Source organism: Narcine bancroftii, chromosome 1 (assembly GCF_036971445.1).
Source record: "Narcine bancroftii isolate sNarBan1 chromosome 1, sNarBan1.hap1, whole genome shotgun sequence".
NCBI classification, from domain to species: Eukaryota; Metazoa; Chordata; class Chondrichthyes; order Torpediniformes; family Narcinidae; genus Narcine; species Narcine bancroftii.
The window spans coordinates 41,708,351-41,735,792 of NC_091469.1; the positions used below are offsets into that span (position 1 = coordinate 41,708,351).

Genomic DNA, 27,442 nt, shown 5'->3' on the forward strand with positions numbered 1-27,442 from the left:
CAGGTTCCGTACCAAGCAGCGATGCAACCAGTCAGTACACTTTCTACAGTACACCCACAGAAGTTTGGTAGAGTATTTGATGACATGCCAAATCTCCTCAGACTTCTTAGAAAGTAGAGCCGTTAGTGTGCCACCTTCACTGTTATTTTGATATGCTGGCTCCAGGAGAGGTCTTCTGATAATTGGACTCCCAAGAATTGCAGTTTCACATTTACTGAGACTAACATTATAATTAAATTCAAGTTATCAACAAATTCCCCAGGTGCCATGGTGGAATTCAAACTCAGAATTCTGGCAGATAATCTAGTACCTTAACTACTCTGATTCCACTCTCACATGTATGGGCATAATGTTTTCAGGGTTTATGCCAATGCTGCTCTAATAGAAACAGCCCTGTTACTGTTGCAGGCCTGGGAGGAGAAGTAGGGCCATGGCCTTTGGCAATCACTCTCCTTGGGAATCTACAGCCTGATCCGACCTGATATTCATGGTGTAGCTTTAATTGCCTGTACAAAATTGGGCCAGTGCAACTTTTCCACAGAATTTTCGTGTCTAAGATAGCAATGCTCACAGTCGGCAGTTGGACTTTGAGGGTTGTGAGCGCTGATGAAATGGCTGACCTTTGCATAGTACCAGAACGAGAATACACACATCCCCCAGAGCAGGAGTTCTGAAGAGAAATCTCCAGAGATGAAAAATTATGGCAGCAGACCAGGTCAGCAAGGGCCAAGCCATAAGAATGCTGTGCTTGGGGAGACTTCTACCAGACTTGCTGTAGATTGTTCTAAAAGTGGCTGCCCTGCCAGGTTCCAGATCAGGCTTGGTGGCTGAAGACTCACATTAGATCGCAGGCTAATAGCACCTGGCTTCTGGGAACCAGGAGTCGGACCAAAGTTTCATATAGGTGTGATGGACCTCCCGATAGGACTTGGGTGCCAATGACTTCGTAATGCTTTGGGGATTTGGAACAGCCATCAAGGAGATGCAATCTAAATACAGGGTTTCCAACCTTTGTTCACTGCTGAACATGCTGTGCCTTCATGGAGGTTTACAGGGATGCCAGAGACAGCTATATCAGAGTAGGTAGCGAGATCCACAGCCACTTGATGTCTCTGAGGGAACTCTTCTTTCTTGTTTTAATAATGGCGAGCAATGATAAATCAATTATTTAGATGAAAGCTTGCATATCTTGATTAGCAAGTTTGCAGATAACACTAAAGTGTCTGGTATTATAGAGAGTAAAGGGTGTTGCCAAATTTAAAAAATATATATTTTATTTATAATTTTCCAGACTTGAACTCAAAAGAGTTTTCAACAATATTATTATCAGTGAGTACAATCAACACTGATTACAACTTATTCAAATCCATACAATACAGATTCCATACAATACAGATTCCTTTGTTCAGACTAAATGTATCCCCTTCACTCCCTGATGTATAATTTATTCCATTGTTGCCAAAATTTGTTTCAAGGTCTTCCTCAGTTAGGAAGGTGGATAGAGGAATATTTTTTTTCCAAACACAAGTCTGACCATTGTTGCTCAGAAATAGGAATAGATAACTCTTGCTCCCATTTCTTTTCTTTGGCTTGGCTTTGCGGACGAAGATTTATGGAGGGGTAATGTCCACGTCAGCTGCAGGCTCGTTTGTGGCTGACAAGTCCGATGCAGGACAGGCAGACATGGTTGCAGCGGTTGCAAGGGAAAATTGGTTGGTTGGGTTTTTCTCCTTTGTCTTTTGTCAGTGAGGTGGGCTCTGTGGTCTTCTTCAAAGGAGGTTGCTGCCCGCCGAACTGTGAGGCGCCAAGATGCACGGTTTGAGGCGATATCAGCCCACTGGCGGTGGTCAATGTGGCAGGCACCAAGAGATTTCTTTAGGCAGTCCTTGTACCTCTTCTTTGGTGCACCTCTGTCACGGTGGCCAGTGGAGAGCTCGCCATATAACATGATCTTGGGAAGGCGATGGTCCTCCATTCAGAAGACGTGACCCACCCAGCGCAGTTGGATCTTCAGCAGCGTGGATTCGATGCTGTAGGCCTCTGCCATCTCGAGTACTTCGATGTTGAAGATGAAGTCGCTCCAATGAATGTTGAGGATGGAGAGGAGACAACGCTAGTGGAAACGTTCTAGGAGCCGTAGGTAATGCCGGTAGAGGACCCATGATTCGGAGCCGAACAGGAGTGTAGGTATGACAACGGCTCTATATACGCTAATCTTTGTGAGGTTTTTCAGTTGGTTGTTTTTCCAGACTCTTTTGTGTAGTCTTCCAAAGGCGCTATTTGCCTTGGCGAGTCTATTGTCTATCTCGTTGTCGATCCTTGCATCCGATGAAATGGTGCAGCCGAGATAGGTAAACTAGTTGACCGTTTTGAGTTTTGTGTGCCCGATGGAGATGTTGGGGGGCTCGTAGTCATGATGGGGAGCTGGCTGATGGAGGACCTCAGTTTTCTTCAGGTTGACTTCCAGGCCAAACATTTTGGCAGTTTCCGCAAAACAGGATGTCAAGCGCTGAAGAGCTGGCTCTGAATGTGCAACTAAAGCGGCATCGTCTGCAAAGTGTAGTTCATGGACAAGTTGCTCTTGTGTCTTGGTGTGAGCTTGCAGGCGCCTCAGATTGAAGAGATGCCATCTGTGCGGTACCGGATGTAAACCTCAGCCAAAAATCATCTACCTTTTTCATATTTACTTTTAACAACATATACATTTCTGAAACAAACCCTTTCTTCCCTTTATCCGTAATTAATTTCTCAAACTTCGGCAAACTAGGTAATATTAACTCTCGCCCATAACACTTCATTAATAAATCATGTACTTGATAATAAGTAAATAATGTGTTCTATAACCAATGCAAATAAGGCTGGTGACAATGGGCAACCCTGTCTAGTTGATCTAAACAAATTAAAGACCTGCGAACTCTGTCCAGTCGTCACCACCTGAGTAGAAGGATTGGTATATAATGCCTAACCCAACCAATAAAGAGTGGCCCAAATTGAAATCTTTCCAGCACTTTAAATAAAAATTTCCACTCCACATAGTCAAAGGCCTTTTCTGCATCTAGCACCAGTACCATTGGTTGGTTGAGTTGCTGTTTTGAAGCATTGATTATTGTGAACAATTTGGTAATATTGTCAGCTGAATACCTATTCTTAATAAATCCTGCCTGATCTATATGAATAAATTTTGGTAAAAAATTAGCCAACCTATTTGCTATAACTTTTGCTACAATTTTATAATCTACATTTAATAAAGATATAGGTCTATATGACGCTACCTTTAACGGATCTCTGTCCTTTGGTATAACCGTTATCAATGCCCTTGAAAACGACTCAGGAAATGAACTTGTTTCTGTAGCTTGTGACAAGATGGCGTAGGAAGTGGATGTGTAATTTCACCTCTCCCCAGCTGAACAATCAATACCCGAAATTTAATGATTGTTAAATTTTTAAAATTGTTTCTGATGAAATTTTCAGGAGTTTTAACAGTCATAATGAAAGATACAAAAGCTCAAGCTTCAAAAAAGACACAGTTTAAAAGAGTGATGAAGAACTGAGGCCTACCTCATCAAAGAATCCCCAGAGGTAGATTTTGGAGCAGCTGAAGACTCAGAAGGTGACCCAGGCAAAGGTATGCATTACACCGGCGCCCTTCTCATGTCCAGCGATGCAAGATGGCGCCGGCGTGATAAACCACCTATCGGAGAAGGGGGGCCACACGCGACTCCGATCACGTGCCCAGGGATGTGGGGCCTCGTGGAGGTGAGGGCTCTGTCCCTGATCGCACATCGGATTAGTTACCGACTTGCCGAGCCCAACCGCTGAGGCGCAGGGCCTGCGTTACAAGGCCCCTCCCGATATGGGCATGCACGAAGAGTCACGTATGCACATTACCCCCGATTGGACCCAGGCTGTCGGGCCACCTCTCCCCCGACGGCCCAACAGATTTGGACCTACCTGGGAGGGGATGCAGACCCAAAGTCAGGTAGCCCAGTCCGAGGTCATGGCTCTGGAATCAGAAGAGGAAGAGGAGGAAGACCTATTGGAAGAAATGGAAGAAGAAACTGCAGCAATTATATGTGCAGCTAGAATTCTTCAAGGTAGTCCTCAGAAATTAAAGGAAGTTTCAAGAATTAAATCACCTACTTTACAAACCTTTCAAACTATACAAGTGGAGGAGTGCACTACATTGTCTGTTTCTGAGGAGTTTATGCATCGGATGAATAATGTGGCAACACAGGTTACGCAGGGGTTTAAAGAAAATAAGCTTCAATTGACTGAATTAAGAGAAGAGGTGTCATTAATTAAACAAGATATTGCTCAATGTTTGAGGGCAGTGGATGTGGTGCAAGATGAATTTAAAGATATTAAATGGGTGTTCCGTGATTGTACGGATACTGTGGATCGATATACAGAAAGAATGGATTACTTTGAACATTGTCTTATGGATTGGAATCTCCAAAAATGGGAGGTTTTGAAGAAGATTGATTCATTGGAAGATCAAAGTAGATGTAATAATGTTAAGATAGTGGGTTTGCCAGAAGATATTGAAGGTACAGACCCAGTGAAATTCTTTCGGAAATGGATACCAGAAGTGTTGGGAAAGGAGGCTTTTCCAGAAGGATTGGAATTGGACAGAGCACATAGGGTGATACGGCGAAATCCTTTTCCAGATCAACCACCACGAGTGGTTCTTATTCGTTGTCTACTGTATCAAGATCGTGAGTTGATTTTGCGTTTGGCAGTTCAGAAGGCCCGACAGGATCAGGGCCCTATAATGATTCAGGGTAACAGAGTTTTTTTATGCAGATTTAAATCAAGATGTGATAAGACGACGTAAATAGTTTAACCCAGCTAAAGCTGTGTTATGGAAGAAGGATTACAGGTTTGCATTTAGATCCCCTGCGGTGTTAAAGATGTTTTATGGTAACTTCCAGGCTCAGATTTTTGATAATGAAACTGAAGCTTTGTCTTTTGCTAATACTTTGCCAAATAATTCTCACAGTTCTGAGTTGCAGAAACAATTGAAATTGCAAGGATCTCGGAAGCAGAATGGGAATGGGAACGATAGCAGGAAGAAAGTCGTGGAACAATATCCGACTCAGAGCAGAGATGATGATCAAGTTTTTGGAGTTGGAGTGGCGGGTGCTGAGGATCAACTAACTGGTGCTATGGGGGTTGTGGATTAAATGTCTTTTTTAGAGGTTCCTTTCTGAGATATATGAATATCAGCTGGGGGAAAGGTGGATGACTATGTGCCTTCTGAAGTCATCTGCCACTAGTGGTTTAGACCACACCCAGTTTGTAGTTACTTTTTTTTGTTTTTTTTAGGGGGAATTAGGGAAGGTTTTTACTTTTTTTTGAAGTTTTTTTTCAGGTAGATTTATAGAGAGGAGTTTTTTTATATATATTATTTTGGAGCTTATATTATGGTGTAGGTTGGTTGTGTGAAGTGTTATTTGTTACGATAAAATGAGTAAATTGAATTTTGTGACATTTAATGTTAAAGGGATGAATCATCCAATAAAGAGGAAACGTGTGTTGGATTATATAAAGAAGATGAAGGTGGATATTGCTTTTTTATAAGAGACTCATTTGACAGAAAAGGAGCATTTGAAACTTAAATGTCATTGGGTTGGCCACGTCTTGGCATCTTCTTTTCATTCTAAAGCTAGAGGAATAGCAATTTTGATTCATAAAAAGGCGCCTTTTGTTTTAGAATTTTTTTCTGAAAATGCCGGAAGAGTTTTGAAAGTTAATTGTAAGTTGTTTTCGGAACCTTGGACTTTATTGAATTTGTATGCAGCAAATGAAGATGATGTACAATTTGTTACAGATGCTTTTTTATATTTGAATCAATCAAATCAGAATATTATGGTTGGAGGAGATTTTAATTGTTGTTTGGATCCGTTATTGGATAAATCTCCAAAAATTGTTGAAAAAACTAAGATGGCGAAAAGGATAACTGAGTTGATGGGGGACTTAAATTTAGTTGACATGTGGCGAAGAATTCACCCAACGGAGAAAGATTATTCTTTTTATTCTGCATGTCATGAGTCATTTTCAAGAATAGACTTTTTCTTTGGTATCTACTCATTAGCTGTGTTTATACTAAGGACACCTCGCATCACCCCGCATCACCTCGAATCACCGCGATTTTTTTGTCGCTCGCATCACCGCGCATTTTTGGACTACCTGAACTGTTTCTACCGAGCGATGAATACGTGGTGAAGCGGGGCGATGCGAGGTGATGCGAGGAATGAGAGGTGATGCAGCGCGTTGCGAGATGACCAGGAGGTCCGATGAGCAATTGAAAACCGCGGGTGAAAAATCGTGACTTCCAGTGAGTCACCCGCGGTGTTTCCACTGCGAGGTCATCCCTTGCATCACCCCGCATTGACTACCTCAAAAGTAGGACGCCGGAGCACCTCGAATCGCCGCACATTGGCCACAACCAGATGTGTTTCCAGTGCGGCCAAATTCGAGGTGTCACCGCGCATCACCGCACTTCACCTCGCATTACCTCGCATCACTGCGCTTTTCCCGGGTCACTAGAAACACCCCCATTTACAAGGTAGAGTTGATTATGCAGAGTATAAGAGTAGAATTCTGTCTGACCGTTCATTGTGAGAAGGTGGGAGAAATTATCATTGGAGATTTAATGAGATGTTGTTAAAAAGGCCTGAGTTTGTTATATATTTGAGAGATCGGATTAAGCTTTTTTTTATAAATGAATGAGGGATCAGTTCAGAGTAGTTTTACGATGTGGGATGCTTTGAAAGCGTATTTGTGAGGTCAAATTATTAGTTATGCAGTTAAAGTGAAAAAGCAGTATAAGGCAGAAGTTTTGGAGTTAGAAAAAGAAATTGCAGTATTGGAAAAAACATTTCAGCGTAATGCAACAGTTAGCTAATTTGAAGCTTCGTTATAATACAAAACAAACTTATTATAATGAGAAAATACTTTTGAGATGAAAGCAGTGTTATTACGAGTTAGGGGAGAGGGCACATAAGGTCTGGCATGGCAGTTGAAGACTGAACAAGTTTCTAGGATAGAGGAATGGTTGATGGGATTTAATATAGAGAAATTGGAGGTGTTGCATTTTTGGAAGTCTAACATGAGGAGGACCTATTCAGTGAATGGTAGGGATTTGGGGAGTGTTGTAGAGCAAGGGATTTGTGAGTACAGGTATATAATTCCATGAAAGTGGAGTCAGTAAATGGGGTGGTCTAAAAGGCTCTCAGCACATTAGCCTTCATCAACCAGGCTATTGAGAATAGAAGTTGAGAGGTCATGTTGCAGAGTTATAAGATGTTGGTGAGGCCCCTTTTGGAATATTGTGTCAAGTTTTGGTCACTGCAATAGGAAAGATGTTATCAAGCAGACGATGATGGAGGAGGTGGCTGAGACAGGTACTATATCAACATTTATTTTTAAAAAAATGTTGGCAGACGCATCGATATGTTGGGTTTAGAGCAGTGGTTCTTAACCTTTTTCTTTCCACTCACATACCACTTTAAGTATTCCCTATGCCATAGGTGCTCTGTGATTAGTGAGGGATTGCTTAAGGTGGTATGTGGGTAGAAAGAAAAAGTTTGAAAACCACTGTTTTAATCGTACCTAATTGACTCGATATGTGCACAGTTTCATAACTCCAAAGGAAGTGGGCCAATGACAATTTTTCTCAAGCAAAATATTTCATGTCTAGAGCTGTGATTCTCAACCTTCCCTTCCCACTCACATAGTGTGGGCAAGTTGAGCCAAAGGGCCAGTTTCCTGCTGCATGACTCTACAACTTTGCTTTTACAACACAAAGGAAAGCTTTCCTATATATTTATTGTACATGTGAATTAATTAAATTTGAACCTGAACTCTTTTGTCTTTAAGATTTTGGTCATTGAACTGGAAATATTTGTCTCAAAGGACAAGTTCTAACTCCACTGATACCAAATATCTATGCAAATTACTCTCTCGGTGGTTGTTCAATGCCTCTTAAATGTTGTGATTGTATCTGTTTCTGTCACCTCTGGCAGCTTATTCCAGATATTCACTGCACTCTTGTGTGGAAAAACTTGTCCCTCAGATCTCCTTTACATTTCTTCCCTCATACCTTAAACCAGTGCCTTCTCATTCTGGACTTCCCTGCCCTATTTTATGCCCCACTTAATTGTATAAATCTCTATCAGGTCACCTACAGCTAAATGGAATAAAAGCAGCTAATTTATTCTCATTACTTTTTCTTTTCTTTGGCTTGGCTTCACGGACGAAGATTTATGGAGGGGTATGTCCACGTCTGCTGCAGGCTCGTTGGTGATTGACAAGTCCGATGCGGGACAGGCAGGCACGGTTGCAAAGGAAAATTGGTTGGTTGGGTGTTGGGTTTTTCCTCCTTTATCTTTTGTCAGTGAGGTGGGCTCTGCGGTCTTCTTCAAAGGAGGTTGCAGCCCGCCGAACAGAGAGGTGCCAAGATGCACGGTTGGAGGCGAGATCAGCCCACTGGCGGTGGTCAAGATGGCAGGCACCAAGAGATTTCTTTAGGCAGTCCTTGTACGTCTTCTTTGGTGCACCTCTGTCACGGTGGCCAGTGGAGAGCTCGCCATAGAACACTATCTTGGGAAGGCGATGGTCCTCCATTCTGGAGACGTGACCCACCCAGCACAGTTGAGTCTTCAGCAGCATGGATTCGATGCTTGCGGACTCTGCCAGCTTGAGTACTTCGATGTTGGTGATGAAGTCATTCCAATAATGTTGAGGATGGAGTGGAGACAGCGCTGATGGAAGCGTTCTAGGAGCCGTAGGTGATGCCGGTAGAGGACCCATGATTTGGAGCCGAACAGGAGCATGGGTATGATAACGGCTCTGTACACGCTGATCTTCGTGTGTTTCTTCAGGTGGTTGTTTTTCCAGACTCTTTTGTGTAGTCTTCCAAAGGTGCTCATTACTATGACCCTCCATTCCAGGCAGCATCCTGGGGAATCTCTTTTGAACTCCATCTATTGTTATAGCATAATTCCTGTGGAATGGCAGGAGAACCATGCACAATAAGTGCTGTCGAATAAATGTTTTGTACAACTGCAATATAATGTCTGAACTCTTATATTCAAAGCCTCAGCCTACGAAAGAAGGTATATCAAATGGCCTTTTCACCTCTCTCTCTTTTTGTGTTACCCCTTTCAGGGAGCTATAGACCTGCACACAAGGCCTCGCAATACATCATGTTGTTTACTCTATAATGTCCGAGCAAATTTTGACTTCAACGTGCACTACATCACACTTATCTGGGAAAAATTCCATCCATATGTTGAAGCATATCAGTTCCTATCTGAGCAGCGACATGGATCCATTCCAATTCGCGTACCATAGCAACAGGTCTATAATGGATGCCATCTCACTGGCTCTACACAAAGCCCTGGAAAACCTGGACAGCAAAGGTGCATACATCAGTATCCTCTTAATTGATGACCATTCAGTATTTAACACCATCATCGCCTCAAAACTGATCAGCAAACTTCAAAACCTGGGATTCAAAACCCCACTGTGTAATTGAATCCTTGATTTTTCTCACCTCTAGACCACATTCAGTGAGAATTGGTAAGAACACCTCCTCCCCAATTTCCATCAGTACTGGAGCACCACAGGGCTGCATTCTTAACCCCTGCTATACTCATTTTATACCTAAGACTGTGTGGCTCGGAACATGTTGTGAGTGAGGGAACAGGTTTGGTAGGTCTCAAAGCCAAGGATTCTGAACACCGTTTTGGTAGGGAAGGATTTTATTTACAGAAGGCAAGTGTGGGAAATGGTAACATCACACAGACACACTTACTTTACAGCAGCCATGGGAAAGAAATAGCAGACAATTAATAACGAACATGGGGAAAATAGTGTGGGAACAAATAAGCATATACATACAATGATCAATGAAAAATCACTACAATGCCCCACCGTCCCTTGACTCAGTGCAGGCACGGCTCCATGCTACAAGGAACTCTAATTAAATGCTCCCAACCTTTTTAACACTGCACATCTTACCCACTGTTTCTCCAGCACTCTTCCACATATTTAGGCCTGGAATGAAGCGGGTTAGTTCCAAGCTGGCAAAGAGAAAGAACAAAGAACACATGACACCTTTATAGTGCTGGAGGGTTCAGCCCTGGTTGTTAGCAGGAACAAATGGCTCAATGCCAGGAGGGTTAATTCAATTACAACAGCCCAAGGCCAAGTGCAGGCAGGCTGGAGAGTCTAGTCCAGGCAATTTACATGGGTTCAACAGCAAGGTGTGCACTAATGGGTGGGGCGGAACCAAACCTTGATTGGCATCTGGTTTATCCTCTGCTTAGGTAGGGGGAAGTGCTGTCACATGATAGTCACAACCCTTCCCAATACAGTATGATGATAACACCATCTACAAATTTGCTGCTGATTCCATGGTAGTGGGTTGTGTAAAAAGAGGTGATGAGTCAGCATACTGGAGGGAGATTGAAAACTTGGCCGAATGGTGCACCAACAATAATCTCACATTCAACGTCATCAAAACCAAGGAGCTGATTGTTGATTTCAGGAAGAGAAAGCCAGAGGTTTACAATCCAGTGATCACTGGGCGATCAGAGGAGGAGAGGGTAAGCAAATTTAAGTTCTTGGGAATCATTATCTCAGAGGATCTTTTCTGGACCCAATGCACTAAAGGCATTGTGAAGAAAGCACGTCAGTCCCTCTACTTTCTCAGGAGTTTGTGGAGGTTTGGTATGACATCAGAAACCTTGGCAAATTTCTACAGATGTGAGGTGGAAAATGTGCAGACAGCTGCATCGTGGCCTGGAATGGAAACACCAATACCCCCAAGCATAAAGCCCTGCAAAGGGTTGTGGATGTCGCCCAGGACATCACAGGCCAAACCCTCCCCACCATCGAGAACATCTATGGGGAATGCAGCCATCAGAGAACAGCAGCAATCATTAAGGATCAACACCACCCAGCACATGCTCTTTTTTCGTTGCTGCCATCAGGAAAGAGGTACAGGTGCCACAAGACTCACACCACCAGGTTCCAGAACAGTTGCTACCCCTCCACCATCAGAATCCTCAACAATAAACTCAATCAGGGACTCACTTAAAGTCTCTTATTTTTGCACTGTTTTTTTTCCACTCTCTGTTGAAGTCAGATGTTTACATTTCTTTATTTGTTTACATGTATACAGTTTTTTCTATTGCTTTACCAATAAATGGCAATTCTACCTGGTCCACAGCAAAAAGAATTTCAGGTTTGTATGTATGATGTAATGTATGGACTCTGACAATAAATCTGAAATTGTATTCCAGCACTGGCAGCTGTTGTCTCCACCTCCCCTATATATGAACCATATTCTTTCACCTAACCCATTTTCTTTCTTGGCTCTCCCTTCCTTTGTCTGCCATTTGCCAATTAAATTACTCTGCATGCCCATCTATTCATTATCCTTTACCCTCCCTGGCTGACCAATCTCCAACTGGCACCTTGGGGGTGCCCACTTCCCTACTTTCTTCATTGTACTGGCTATCTCTCCACTGGATTTTCAATCTTGAAGAGTTCTGACCTGAAACATCTTTTACCCCACTTGAAGCTGAAGTATTCATTTTGGGTCATGCTCACATCACTCGGCTCCCTGCAAAGATTACTCCCAGACTGATCCCTTCAGAGATCTTTTCTTAGTTTCCCTTTAGATTCTAATATACTATAAAATGTTTTGCAGTTATCCTTCATCCTACTTGCTCAGGTCATTTCATGGGCCTATTTTGGCCTCTCATTTTTCTTTGTTTTTCCTATATCTGCAATAAAATTCGTGATTTGTTTACAGTTTCCTAATCGTGACATAAGCTTCCTTCTTTTCCTTGATCACATTTTTAATGTGACTTTTTATATTGAACCCAAAAGAAAATAACAAAATGGAGAAATTTTACTTAAAAATTTAAGGTTTGTTTTCATTCTGTTTTCTCTGCTAAAACATGCCCTGCATGTTTCTCCTAAAGGCAGACACCTTGTGTTAGCTATTACAAATCACGGCAGGTGATTCTCAGCCTGGGTAGCACAGTGGCATGGCGAGGAGAGCTGCTGTTTCATAGCTGCAGTTCAGTCTTCATGTATGGGGTTCTTTCTGTGTAGTGTTTGTACATTTTCATCGTGACCATGTTGGTGTCTTCCCAATCCTAAAAATGTGCTAGTTGGTTGATTAATTATGTGAAGATCATTGATAGAATCTAGGGGAGGGCTGGTAAGGATGTAGGGAGAATAAAATGGATGAGAATTGGATTAATGGAGAAGAAAAATGAACTTGATTGTTAGTGTGAACTCAATGTCCATAGAGCCTGCTTCCTTGCTGTATCTCTCCATGCCACTAGAAGATGAAAATGTGCAAACACGATAGAGATAGCACCCCATAGGTGAGGACTGAACGCAGGTCACTGCAGCTATGAAAAAGTAGTTCTCCTTTCCATGCCACTGTGCTATCCATCTGTAAAAATGTGCAATTTTTAGGCTGTATTTGGTGATTTATTCTGTGACTCACTCTGTGGAATGCAACATTTTACAACAATCAAATAAAACTGCCTTTAAATAGTACTCACGAAAAAGTATTTTCCATTGAAAACTGATGTTTATAATTGATATACTGCTGCAGACTCTTCACCGCAGCCACAGCATAGCAGCAAAAAAAGCTGGTGCAAGGGGAGGGAAAAATGGGAAGAGAAGACGTGTCCTCCTGGTGGTGTGAATGGTATTAAACCACAATGAGTGAGGAGTTCATTAATTTGCACACAATGTAGTCCAGCACCTCTAGCTTTAAGAACAGTTTTTATCCGATAGTGATCAGGATCTGGGACTTGATAGCCATACAACCATATAACTCTTTACAGCACGGAAACAGGCCATGTCGGCCCTTCAAGTCCGTACCGGTTCACTTGAACAACTCCACTAGCTCCTCCGCAAACTCCTGAGGAAGTAGAGGCTTTCTTCATGATGACATTCATAACATTAAGTGATTTTTGCTTCACAAAATGCCAAACAAGATATGTCAGGATATTCTTCATAAATAGAATACCACATCTTCCAGCGATGTGATCTCTAGCTTTTCCCCATTAATCCTCAAACAGGAAAATTCTAAGAATTCTGGTCAGTTTTTAATTCTTTAACAGACCAAACACAGAAGCAGTAAACATTCACAATTTCAAAAAACTTGGGTCAAAAATTAAATTGCGCTAACAAACACAAATAGTACCATTGGCTAAAACTTAACAATAACCACCAAAAAGACTGCTTGCACTATTAAAACACCACTTTTTTTTGCACTAACTGTAACTGTGAATATTCATATTTCTATCCATCCTTTATTACCTCTGACCTTTCTAGGTAACAATATATAGGATCATAATTTCTATATCTTACATACCTGTTTGACTGCAGCAAGGATGTGTCTATTGTACTTGCGTATATGATAATAAATGTATTATTATTAGCACAGAGGTCCAGCAGTGATGTATGAACTGCAAAGCATTTAAAAACTCAGTTAGGCTCATGCAGACAGCCACACATTAATGTCCAAAAATGTCTTGTTTAATTTGTGTTTCTTTGCTCCTTGTTTACCAAAGGTTGACAACACAGATTGTAGGTTTTGTTTTGTTACAATTACTGTTGGTATGACAGTGTTGCATACATTTTTGTCATCATACGTGTAAATGACACAGATACAGTGACTATCTCCAAAGTCAAGTTTTGATGGGTGGCATTTCAAGAAGACATAGTTATTACTTTGTTAGACTATGCATCCGATTTGTAAAGATGTGCGATTTTTAAACTGTATTTGAAAGCAATTTATTCTGTGACTCACTCTGTGGAATGCAACATTTTACAACAATCAGAAATAAAACTGCCTTTAAATAGTACTCACAAAAAATTCTTTTCCATTGAAAACGGATGTTTATAATTAATATTCTATATCATTTTTCATACCTTTCTCTTTTAGAGGCACATTATAGTACTCTATTTGTTTTTCAGGATCGATATGAAGATGCTTATGAAAACATTCCAATGTAAGTAAAATAATACCAGATTATTTAGTGGTGTATATTATATTGGTGTACCTACTTAGAAGCATTTTAGATGCTGCCACATCAACCTCTGGCAACCCATTCCAAGCACCCATCACTGTGTGTAAAAACAAATTTAACTGCTCAGCTTCCTTAAACTTTACCCACCACACCACCCACCACACCACCCCCCCCCCCCCCACCACCTTCCCCACCCCACCAACTCCCATTCCCACCTTAAACTCATGTCCTCTTGTATGTGATTCTTTTACCCTGGGTTAAAGATTCTCTGTACTGTATAAACTTCTATCAAGCTGAGATAACCCATCACACCCCCTAGCATAGTTTATTTAGCTTCAGATTCCAGCATCTGCAATTATTGTGTATCTCCAATCTACTGCTCTACCCTCATTAAACACCTTTGCCACCTCTTCAAAAAAGCTCAATCAAATTGATAAGACGTGACCCTATCCCCTCACAAAACCAAGTTGACCTAGTATGACTTTCCAAATGTGCATAAGTTATATCCCTTTATCCTGTGCAGTAGTTTCTCTGCACTGACTGATGTGAGGTTTATCATCTTGTAATTTCCTGGATTATCCCTATTTATCTTCTTGAAAAAAGGTACAACAATAGGTCTCCAGGACTTCACCATTTGCAAATGAGGATATACAGATTTTTGCCTTGGTCCTGCAATTTCCTCCCTTGCCTTTTTCAATAACCTGGATTTACCTCATGAGGCCCGGTGACATCCATTTTAATAGTCCTCAAAAGTTCAACATTCTTTCTTGAACAAAAAATGCCTCAATAAATTAGCATTCTTCACATGCTCCATATCTCCTTCATCCTGCTTGTTAAGGACATTGCATTGGCCCCTTTTGGCCTTTCTCATTCCCTGTTTGAACTCATTCCTGCAATCTTTGTATTTCTCCATGATCTCATAACTATTTTGAAACATAAGGAATTGCAATCACTATTCACAGCATACATTCTAACTGAAACTCTGATCACATAGCCAGACTTATTTGGCAATTCAAGATCTAATATGTCTCCTTTACTGATTGAACTATCTCACTAATGCTTGATGCACTTAATAATATTGTCCCTGACAATATTTGGGGAATTTAGTCTCCCACTACAACAGTTCAATTGCCTTTACAGCTTTCCATAATCTCTTTTGCACATGTTTTTCTATCTCCTGATGGCATTAGTGCATCTATCCTAATTCTGATCCTAATTCTCTCCTCATCATATCCTTTACTGAAGCTGTCCCGAATGAGCAATCCAGTACCTTGACCTTTTTGCCTCCTTTATCCTATCATTTTGTCAATATTTTATAACTCTATATTTCTGATTTAAATATTCACAGCTAAAGTAATTTCATTTTTTGTTTACCTTTGTGCCACCAGCACCATTTGAGGATTTTATTGTAATTTCTCTTAATTTAGAGAAGCACCACGGCAACAAGCCCTTCCAGCTGATGAGCCCATAGTTCCCAAATGCACCCACATTACCAATTAACCAGAAACTTCTTTGGAACATGGGAGGAATCCAGAGCACTCGGAGCAAACCCACACCATCACTAGAACAAACAAACCCCTTACAAACTGCGGTGCAATTAACTAGTTGTATGGAGAGAATAGATGGAAGGCTTCACTTTTATTATACCTTTGGAAATACCAGCATGTCTCAAAGTAATTTACATTTGATGAAATACATTTCAAGTGTAGCCACTATTGTAGCAACCAGACCAAGATCCACAATAAACAATGAAATGGTTAGCACATTAAGAGTTCACTGGTATTATTAGCTGGGATACACTTACCTTAAAATTTAAACAGTTTGATCCATTATAACCTCTTGTGAATTCTTATCCTTGCATAATACCTTTGGTGAGGACACTTACTTGGCACTGGAGATTTTCATATTTTCCTTTGGCTATTAACTAGGAAGAGTTGAAGGGAAAGTGGAGAGAATATGTGATTCGTGTGAATGGGTGCTTGATGGTGTGTGTGGAGTTTGTGGTCCAAAGGGCCTGTTTTAGTGCCCTCTGTCTCTGATTCCTTCCTTACAAGAGAGGGTTGCTTTCCTAAAAAATGATCCATATCACAATTTTCCCCAAGCATCATCCACGCCATTTGTGCATGCTTCAAGAAATGGGAGTTTAAAAACAAAATTGGGTTTATTCATTTACTTTTTTTGCACACACATGAGAGCAAATTTTATTCTGTATGTTGTATTTTTTGTTGCTGAATTCACGAAGGGTGAATTTCTGATACTGAAATGGCTGTTACCTGGGGTTCACCTGTAGTTTAAAAATTGCCTGTGGGGTTTTGTGAGAGATGAACACATTTTCATAAAATCAATTTTTGGGCCTTCAGTATTTCTGCATTAGACTGCACATTGTTACCAAATTGTGAGGTTGTTATCATTTCAGTTTGCTAACTTTTTTATTCATTCAAAGGGTGAGGGCTTTGAAGGTTGAGCAAAGATTTTTAATTACCCATCCCTAACTTCCTATTATGAGAAACCTGCCTTAAATTGGTGCAGTTATTGAGTTGCAGTGTACCCACGTGCTTTTAGGGAGAGAGTTCCAGGATTTCAACTCAGCGGTAATAAAGGTAAGATTATGGATTTTCCATGTCAGGCAGGCAACTTCAGGGTGGTGATGTGCTTCTATCTTTAATTCCATTTTAAAAAAAATTAGCTATATAATTAAGGTCAAGATTTCTTTGGCTCGTCTGATTTCTAGTGACCTTATAATCATGTCAGTGCAATTAAAGCCCATTGGTTAGTGGTGAAGAAACTGCAAACAATCCAACCCATGGGAGTGCATTAAATTACACTCAACAGCTTAAGGATTTCTGCATTAAACTTCAAGAAATCCTGAAGTTGCTGTCACTTTCATTGAGTAATAGCAATGCACATCTATGGTTTTGCTTTAATTACTATCAAAAAACCTGAGCCATCCATTGAATCACATCATCACTCTATCAATGTGTGTCATGGCATCTCTGCTAAGAATGTAAGAAGCAGGAATAGAAATAGTCTAATTGGTCCCACGAGCCTGCTTCTCCACTCAGTGAGGTCATGTCCGATCAATCTTAGCCTCAGCACCTCTATCCTGCACTCTTCCCATATCCCTGGGCTCCCTTGTAATTTAAATGTCTATAAAGGTAGTATCTAATTGGCGGAGACGTTGCCGTGACTGATTAGTCGCGGCAACTCGGGAGACCAAAAGATGGCTTGCACTCTCACAAAGGCGATGCCAGGGAGACGTCTCCGGACAAGGTGACAACCAATTCGCCCAGATGTCGCGGTGACGTCTCCGCGATGTCTCCGGCAGTTGCTGTGATGTCTCCACCACGTCGCCGATAGGTTGCTGTGGGTTTCCGCAAGGTTGCGGAGATGTCGCCATGACTTCTATGTGTCTATATATACCTAGATCTAAAAACTAGGTCTATCATTCACTTTTCAGACGTCAGACAGTCAAGAACTCTCACCATGGATATCTGCAATGAGGCTGTTATGCTGTTGGAGCAGGATCCCTACCTGGAGGATGAGCAGAAGGAGGCCTTGGTCCTCGTGCTGATAGCTCTGGCTGTGAACAAGGCAAAGGCCAGGGCTAGGGATAGGGCCAGAAAGGGTGTCAGGAAGGCAAAGACAGTGTGGGTGCGTGAGTGGCTCCTACAAAGGCAACACCATGGCTGGTACGAGAAGCTGATGAAACACCTGGAAGAGGGGGATGTGATGTCCTTCAAGAATTTCCTGAGGGTGGATCCAGAGATGTTCATGAAACTGGTGGCTCACCTTACTCCCAGGATCCAGAAGCAAGACACTAACTTCAGGAAGGCCCTGCCCCCTGGTTTGAAAGTTGCCATCACTCTGAGGTTCCTTGCTACAGGAAACTCCTACAAGAGCCTGTCCTATGGCTTCCTTGTGGCTCCAAACACCATTGTCAGTATTGTCCCAGAAGTGTGCCAAGTCATCTATGATGAGTATCATGAGGAGGCCATCAAGTGTCCATCTACACCAGAGGAGTGGAAGGAAGTGGCCAAGGGTTTTTCTGAGAAGTGGAACTTCCATCACGTCTGTGGTGCACTGGATGGGAAGCATGTCAGAATTCTTGAACCTCCAGGGTCAGGCAGTGTCTACCACAACTACAAAGGCTACTTTTCCATCATCATGCTGGCGTTGATAGATGGTAACTATAAGTTCATGTACCTCAACGTGGGGACTCCTGGGGCTGACTCAGATGCTGGCATCTTCAGGGACTGCAGTTTGTTCAAGGCACTGGATGAAGGTCAAGCCAACTTGCCACTTCCTGAACCCTTTCCTGGTGGAGATCAAGATGTCCCCTACTTCTTGGTTGGTGACGATGCATTCGCCCTGAGGACATGGATGATGAAGCCCTACTCCTAGCGCCAGAAGACCCTTGCAGAGAGAATCTTCAACTACAGGCTGTCCAGGTCCAGGCTTATTGTGGAGAACAGCTTTGGCATCTTGGCAAACAGGTGTGCAGCACTTTATTATTATTTTTTTTCCTGCCACACAGTCATATTTGCCAGATTGTAAACACAGCAAATACAATGACTTTAATTTTACTTCTATTTTTTTCTTTCCAGATTCAGATGCTTCCACACCATGATGATGAGGTGCCCCACAGACGGTTGAAAAGGTGGTCCTTGCTGTCTGTACACTCCACAACATGATGACAGACATCAGACTCTCAGCTGACAGAGAGGACCCACACACCCATGAAGTTGCCCCTGGAGAGGGGAGACACCATACCAACCAGTTGGAGGGGATGCAGAGAAGAGGAAGTAACATGCCGTCTGTTGACAAGAACCAGAGAGAGTACCTGACCCAGTATTACTCTGGGGTTGGAGCTGTCTCCTGGCAAGACAAGATGGTGGGGCCTCTTCCAAGGCAGTAGAAGGAGCAGCAGCAGCAATAGGAACAAATACCAGATGATGAAGACCTTGACAGGGATGTACCTGTGACTTGGACCAGGAGTGAAGAACTATTTTCCATGCTGCATACTGTACTCTATGGAATTGTTTCATTGCATAAACTGTATGAAATTCTATTGGGATTTTTTATATATTGCTTCAATGTAAACTGTACTGTAAAATATTGCTTGTACTGTTCTCAATTGTAAATTTGATTGCAAATTAATACATTTATTATTTAATATTGTTGTATTTCATTGTTAAATTAAAAGTAGCATGAAACAACATATTTCAAAGTCAAATTTTGTATTTTATTATTGTGAAATATAATAAAAACTACACAGCTTTGTACAGCAAATATCAAATACATTTTTCATGTGACAATAAAGGCACAGTAAACTTGGTACATCAGTACACAAGTGCAAAATGGTAGTGATACTCCAATGCATTGAACATGGTGAAAACTTCCAGGCAAGGAAATACAGACTTCTCTCTACGTAGTACTACACACACAATATGATTTATTCAGCCTCTGTGTCATTGCAATGTCTTATTTGTGGGAACGACGCTGGAGATGAAGCTCTAAGAGGGGGTGTGGTGAGGGTGGTGTCAGAAACTTGGAATGAACCCTCACAGTCAATACTGGTGTTTAAAGCCCCACTCAACAGTGCACTCAGGTTGCTTGTCCCAAATGTAGGTGGGTGGGGGGAAACATCACCATCCCCGCAGTGCTGCCACCAGACGATGCAATGTTCTGTCCATTCCTCCAGGACTGGTGGAACATGGGCTGTAGGAAAAGGAACATAATTATAGAAGGTAAAGAGGATGGCAGGAGGAAGAAAAAAATAATAATTGTGGATCAAAAAAAAACAGTATTACAAGAAGAATGTCAGACATATCCATCACTATCACTCAATGCAGTTTAAATATCCACTCACATGTATGGTAGTGATTTTAGGATCACTGAAAAAATATGTTCCCCTTCCAACTTGTTGGTTTACTTGTGTCCCATACTGCATCTGGTGCATCCCCTGGTTTGTTGCCTGCATTTGGGTGGACATACCCACTGGCTGCATTTGGTTGGACATTCCCACTGTCTGTATTTGGCTGGACCTTCCCACTGGCTGCATTTGGTTGGACCTTCCCACTGGCTGCATTTGGCTGGACTAGTTCAGCCTGCTCTGCATGACTTGGTTCCCTTGAACACCACCATGGGCCTGCAAAAGAAATACACATCCTATAGAAATATGACATTTTCAAAAAAGCGATGTGAACTTGTGAATTATTTCAACAAAAGTCACAAATTTCAAAATTCTTCATATTTTTTTACATACCTGATAATTCCTGACTAGGAACATGACCTTCATACTACTGTTGTTAAATTAATGCTCTGGGACCTGGAGGATATCTATTTCAAGGAATTTCACAAATTCTGGTGGTTTGACAGAGGCTGGTTGATGTTCCCCAGAAGATTCTGTACCTGGTCCAAAAGCTGCAATACACAGGCCAAGTGTAAGGAAATGGAGAAAGAAGATTTTTTTAAAAGTGGACAAAAACATCAGTACAGTTCAACACGCTAGATTAAACTGGTGGAACAGAGAACAAAAAAAAGGATGGGGGGGGATGCATCAGATCGCAAGAAGATGGCAATGCAAATCATATATAAACATGGCATTTCCAAAAAAGCAATCCGATCGTCAATTCACACAAGATGACAATACACTTAGCCTGGGTGTTACCTCTGCCTTGGAGACATCACCGCTTACCTTCTGCATCTTATTCTGCCTCCTTCCTTTGCTGCAAGTGGTAGTAGCGGAACTGGTGCTTGTGCTTGGTCCAGGTGGCGAAGAAGATTCCACACTTGACCCGACACTGATGACATCATCATCATCCTCCTCTTCTCTGGAGTGGGGCCTCTGCCAAACTGTTGAAGAAAATAGGAAGATATAATTATGAATAATTATCTACTGCATCACATAACACAGGACTGTATGTGGTATAAGAAAAAAGTACAATTCATGTCTATACTTACTGAATGAGTTTCATGCGCGAGATGCCTATACCCCTCAATGTGCTTCCGCAGAAATTTGTACCTCTCTATGATGAAGGCTTCCTTGGCAGAGATGGTATGTGTAGGCTGCCCTGACTTCTTAGTTGTGTATCGGTTGAAACTTGTCCTCATATTCCGCAGGTGTGCTAGGAACTGTGCGTCTGAAAAAATAACAGTATTACACCAATTATATTAGACATATTCATCACTACTACTTTAGCTACATTATTGACATATTTTTGCATGTATTTATTTTAATGCAATTAAATATAAATTCATTGCAATTTAAATATGCACTCACATGTTGGTGGGGGCTTCTTGATCTCCTCGAAGATGTTCTGCATATCAACAAGGAAGGTTTCTACTGCTGCTTTCTTACACTGGTTATCTTTGTATCTTGCATGGAATTGATCGTAAAATTCTGGATGATCCTCCCAAAAGTCAGCCATTGCCTCTTGATACCCTTCTTTCCGATCATATTGCTTTCTAGTCGGATCGCCGCTGGAATCATCTTCCTCATCTTTTCCAGCATCAACTGCTGCCTCAGCATCCACAAACTGCGCAGAAGCTACTACAACTGCTTCATCCTCCTTCTTGCCCTTCCAGCCGCCACTGCCCTTGGGTGGCATGGTGGGAGGACAGTACTACTCTGGAGTTGGAACTGTCCCCTCCCAAGACAAGATTGTGGGGCCTCTTTCAAGACAGAACAAGGAGCATCAGCAGCAGCAGGAATAAGTACCAGACGATGAAGACCTTGACTGGGATGTACCTGTGACTTGGACCAGGAGTGAAGGCGTCTCGATGATGCCAGCACGCGCTCAGTCATGTGGTCTTTAAGTCAAGCAGCATCGCAGAGACGTTGCCACAACGTCTCCTCAGTCTCCTTGGTCTCCAGCAGGTCTCGGAGACGTTGCGGAGATGTCTCCCCAGTCGCAGACAAAATTAGTCTCTGTGTCGTTGCCGCAACTGATGGAGATGTCGCGGAGATGTCTCCGAGACCTGCTGGAGACTGGAAAAAGTCTCCAAAACAATTGAACATGTTCGAAATTCCCGGCACTCCCCGGAGACCCGGCTAGTCTCCAGGAGACGTCGCGGAGACTTGAGTCGCCACCAAGACGCCACTTAGTCTCCAGCCCAATGAGATAGGCATTTAATTCTCATTCTTGAATTGATTTAATGACTCTGCCTCCACAGTTCTCTGGTATGGAGAATTCCAAAGGTTTGCACAGCTCTGAGAAAAGACATTTCCTCTTAACACTGGCTTAGATAAGTGACATCTTATTCTGAAACCATGTACCATCATTCTAAATACCCATACCATATATAAATATCCACATTGTCAATCACTCTCATAACCTTTATAATTTTTAATAAGGCCATCTCTCATTTGTTCTACATTATAATCAATACAGTCTCAGCTTGTTCAACGTTTGTTAATATGTCAACCCTTTCATCCCAGGAATCAACCTAGTAAACTTGTGTTGCACTGGAGTCCCAAGAGACTGCAGATGCTGGAATCTGAAGTAAAAACTAATCAGGTACAGGAACTCGGCAGGTCAAGCAGCATTAGAAAAGGAATAGATGATGTTTCAGGTTGAAGCTCTTCATCAAGATAGAGAAGACAGCCTTTGTAATGAGAATTTCTGAACTGGGCAGAGATAAAAGATGATGGATGGATAGATAGGGAGGGTATGCGATGAAGTGGAAGATAGAGGTGGTAGATTGGCCAGAGCCAGTTAAAATAAGAAAAAGGCAAGATGGAAAAAAATGGAGGTCAAATGAAGGAAATTGAGTCATATATAATGGAGGCTGGAAGGTGACAAGTGGAAAAAAGGCTTCCAGTAGCTAAAGAGATGGCGCAGGGGGCAAGGGATAAGATTTCTGGATCATTGGGATCTCTTCTGGGGAAGGTCGGACCTGTACAAAAGGGACGGACTCCACTTGAACTGGAGGGGGACCAATGTGCTGGCAAGCAGATTTGCTATAACTGTGGGGGAAGGTTTAAACTAGTTTGGCAGGGGGGTGGGGAACAGAGTGTGAGAGCAGTGTCAAGGGAGCATGGCCACCTAGATAAGAATAAGAACGATAACAAAGGTAGGATGGAGATTAGGGTAGAAGGTAGAAAAGAGAATGTATGTGAGGGTTATTCTCTGAAATGCATATATTTTAATGCAAGAAGCATAGTGAACAAGGTGGATGAGCTTAAAGCATGGACAGATACTTGGGGTCACGATATTGTGGCAATTAGTGAGACCTGGCTACAAGAGGGGCAGGACTGGCAACTTAACGTTCCAGGATACATTTGTTTTAGATGCGATAGATCAGGGGGTAAAAAAGGGGGAGGAGTTGCTCTTCTTGTTAAGGAGGACATTACTGCCGTGAGGTGGCAAGATGGTCTGGAGGGATCGTCCAGTGAGGCTGTTTGGGTGGAATTGTGGGGTGAAGGAAACATGAGGGTGCTAATAGGGGTGTATTACAGACCACCAAATGGGTCAAGAAAACTAGAGGAACAAATGTGTAGAGAGATAACGTATATGTGTGAGAATCATAAGGTAGTGATCATGGGAGATTTTAACTTCCCTCACATTGATTGGGATACCCATACAGTTAGAGGTCTGGATGGGCTAGAGTTCGTTAAATGTGTTCAAGATTGTTTTCTGAATCAATTAGTAGAAGAACCGACTCGGGACAGTGTAATACTGGATCTCCTGTTAGGGAACGAGCTAGGTCAGGTATCAGACATTAATGTTGGAGATCCAATTGGGTCTAGTGATCATAATTCTGTTAGTTTTAAGGTAGTTTTAGGGAAGAGCAAGGAGGGGCCTAAAATTGAGGTTCTGGATTGGAGAGGAGCAAATTTCAAAGGAATAAGAAGGGATTTGGGGAGTATTGAGTGGGACAGGATATTTTCAAGTGAGGGTGTAAATGAAAAATGGAGGATATTCAAAAAAGAAATTTTGAGGGTACAGAGTAGTTATTTCCCAGTGAGGATCAAAGGAAAGGCTGGAAGTCATAGGGAGGCTTGGTTTTCGAGGAATATTGGAAATTTGGTTAGGAGAAATTTGGTGTACAAGAGGTATAAAGAACAGGGAGCTGACAATTTGAAGGAGGACTACAAGGAGTGTAGAAGGAATCTTAAGAAAGAAATTAGAAAGGCCAAAAAAAGGCATGAAGAGGCTTTGGCAGACAGAGTAAAAATAAATCCAAAGGGTTTCTATAAGTACATTAAAAGTAAAAGATTAGTGAGGGATAAAATTGGACCCCTTGTAGATAGTGAGGGTAGGCTGAGTGAGAAGTCAGAGGAAATGGGGGAAATTTTGAATGATTTCTTTGCCTCGGTATTCACTAGGGAAAAAAATATTGAACCAGTTGAGGTAAAGAAAAATAGTGGGGAGGTAATGAAGCATATAAGGATAACCGAGGAGGTAGTGATGGCTGTGTTGAAAAAGATAAAAGTGGATAAATCTCCGGGACCGGACAAAATATTCCCAAGAACACTCAGAGAGGCTAGTGGACAGATAGTGGGGCCATTAACAGAGATATTTAGGATGTCACTGGCCACGGGGGTAGTGCCAAAGGATTGGAGCGTGGCGCATGTGGTTCCGCTGTTTAAGAAAGGGTCTAAATGTAAACCTGGGAATTATAGGCCCGTGAGTCTGACGTCTGTGGTGGGCAAGTTGATGGAAAGTATTCTGAGGGTTGGTATTTACAAATATTTGGAGGTACAGGGATTGCTAGGGAGTAATCAGCATGGTTTTGTCAGGGGTAGATCATGCTTGACAAACCTGATTGAGTTTTTTGAGGGGGTTACAAAAAAGGTTGATGAAGGGAAAGCTGTGGATGTTGTCTATTTAGACTTTAGTAAAGCTTTTGACAAAGTTCCCCACAGGAGGTTAGGAAAAAAGGTGGAGGCATTAGATATAAATGAGGAGGTAGTGAAATGGATTCAGCAATGGTTGGATGGGAGGTGTCAGAGAGTAGTGGTAGAAAATTGTTTGTCCAATTGGAGGCTGGTGACTAGTGGAGTTCCTCAGGAATCGGTCCTGGGTCCAGTATTGTTTGTTATATATATTAACGATCTGGAAGTAGGGGTGGAGAATTGGATAAGCAAGTTTGCGGATGATACAAAGATTGGTGGTGTTGTGGACAGTGAGGAAGATTACCGTAGATTAAAAGGTGATTTAGGAAGGCTGGAGGTGTGGGCTGAGAAATGGCTGATGGAATTTAATACAGATAAGTGTGTGGTGTTACATTTTGGAAAGGCAAATCTAAATAGGTCATATGCATTAAATGGTAGGCTATTGCGATGTGCAGAGCAACAAAGGGATTTAGGAGTTGTGGTAAATAGTACCCTCAAGGCTGATACTCAGCTAGATGGTGTGGTGAAGAAGGCATTTGGAATGTTGGCCTTCATAAATCGGAGTATTGAATTCAAGAGTAGGGAGGTTATGATGAAATTGTACAAGGCATTAGTGAGGCCAAATTTGGAGTACTGTGTACAGTTTTGGTCACCAAATTATAGGAAGGATATAAACAAAATAGAGAGAGTGCAGAGAAGGTTCACGAGAATGTTGACAGGATTTCAAGGTTTGAGTTACAGGGAAAGGTTGTGCAGACTTGGGCTTTTTTCTCTGGAGCATAGAAGATTGAGAGGGACTTGATAGAGGTGTTTAAGATTTTAAAAGGGACAGACAGAGTAAACGTGGATAGGCTTTTTCAATTAAGAAAGGGGGAGATTCAAACTAGAGGGCATGGTTTAAGATTGAAGGGGGAAAATTATAAGGGGAACATGAGGGGAAATTCCTTTACGCAAAGGGTGGTAGGGATGTGGAATGAGCTTCCGACAGACGTGGTCGAGGCGGGATCATTGGTTACATTTAAGGAAAGACTGGATAGTTACATGGATAGGAGAGGACTGGAGGGGTATGGACCGGATGCTGTTCAGTGGGACTAGGAGGGTGGGGATTTGTTACGGCATGGACTAGTAGGGCTGAACTGGCCTGTTCTGTGCTGTAAGTGGTTATATGGTTTTATGGTGATGTGAAGCAGGAGATAATAGCAATATAATGGAAACTTGGGTGAGAGATAAATTGGACCAGATGGAACTGGAGAGGAAGGGGTCCCATTCAGTGAAATGTGGGAGGAGGATGGAGCCCAAATGGGCATGAGAATGGGTGGGGAACTGGATGAGGATAGGTGGATATGGAGGATCAGAGAATGATTTTGTCTATGACTCATTCAAACAAATTCTTACTAAGTTGAGTTGATTTTTCTAGAGGTTATTAATATTAAACATTCTTAACATTATTTTCAGTTGCTACATGTTGTTACAAGCTGTTAAAACATTGTTAGATGATCAATAGAATTTTTTTGAATCTCTCTGATCTGTCCATTTCGCAGAACAAAAAACTAAACTGACGTAATCTCTAACAAGGTCGAGAGACCATCTATAACCTTAGCATTTAGATGTTGCTCGGATACAGCATCAAAATATGTTAAACAACATCAAGAAAGACACAAACAGTACTGCTTGCAAATTTTCAATCCTTACAATGTTATCTTGCTTTTAAAAAATGTTAATTGGATAATTAGCACACTGCCCAATCTACTAGTAAAAGTGAAACTTTAATCTGCTCAGGAGTAAAAATTGTTAATTGCAAACAACGTGAAGTGTGCAGCATGCAATTTATTTAATGCAATAGCTGCATTTTTTTTTGAGTTGGTGCTTAATTTTGTGTGGTCCCTATTTAAGCAATAACTTGTTGTTTGTGACTAACATATGTTGCTGGATTATAGATTAAAATGAATGCTTTATCTCTTTAATCTCTTTATCATCATCGCATTGAAGCATCTAAAATGCCACTGACTTGAAAATAGTATCTGTTCGTGGATTTTGTTGAGTATATGACAGAGAAACTTCTCTGGTGTAAGGATAAATGAGTTCCTGTTTCAGACTGATTTTTTTTCCCATCAGGTTTATGTTTAATTTCAATTGTAAATCTTAATGCCTTTAATCAAATTACAGTTTGCAAATTCAAATGAGTGTGAGCGTGATCATACTTCTCAAACAAAACTTCTCTGATGTCTTCAGGCCTCAGATTGCCTCAAATCCTTTTCAGAGGACCCAAGGCCAGAGGATTGATGTATAAAGGTCTCGAACAGGGGTGGCCAACCTTTTCTTTTAAACTCACTTTCCACCTCATGTATTCCCTATACCACAGATGCTCTGTGATTAGTAAGGAATTGCTTAAGGTGGTATGTGGGTGGAAAGAAAAAGTTTCAAAACCACTGTTTTAATCGTACCTAATTGACTCATTATGTGTACAGTTTCATAACTCCAAAGGACAATTTTTATCAAGCAAAATATTTCAGTAGCAATTGAGTTTCGA

General features: G+C 41.7%; 1 protein-coding gene across 4 annotated transcripts in view; it reads left to right on the plus strand.

Annotated features, from left to right (window-relative positions):
- The window catches only part of LOC138757445 (tetratricopeptide repeat protein 39B), a 182,885-nt gene that overhangs the window by 62,899 nt on the left and 92,544 nt on the right, over positions 1 to 27,442 (plus strand). For all 4 annotated transcript variants that reach the window (XM_069924743.1, XM_069924748.1, XM_069924758.1 and 1 more), the window contains exon 3: positions 14,020 to 14,054. In XM_069924743.1, the coding sequence (XP_069780844.1) occupies positions 14,020 to 14,054 (35 nt within the window). The remainder of the gene's footprint in view (positions 1 to 14,019; positions 14,055 to 27,442) is intronic.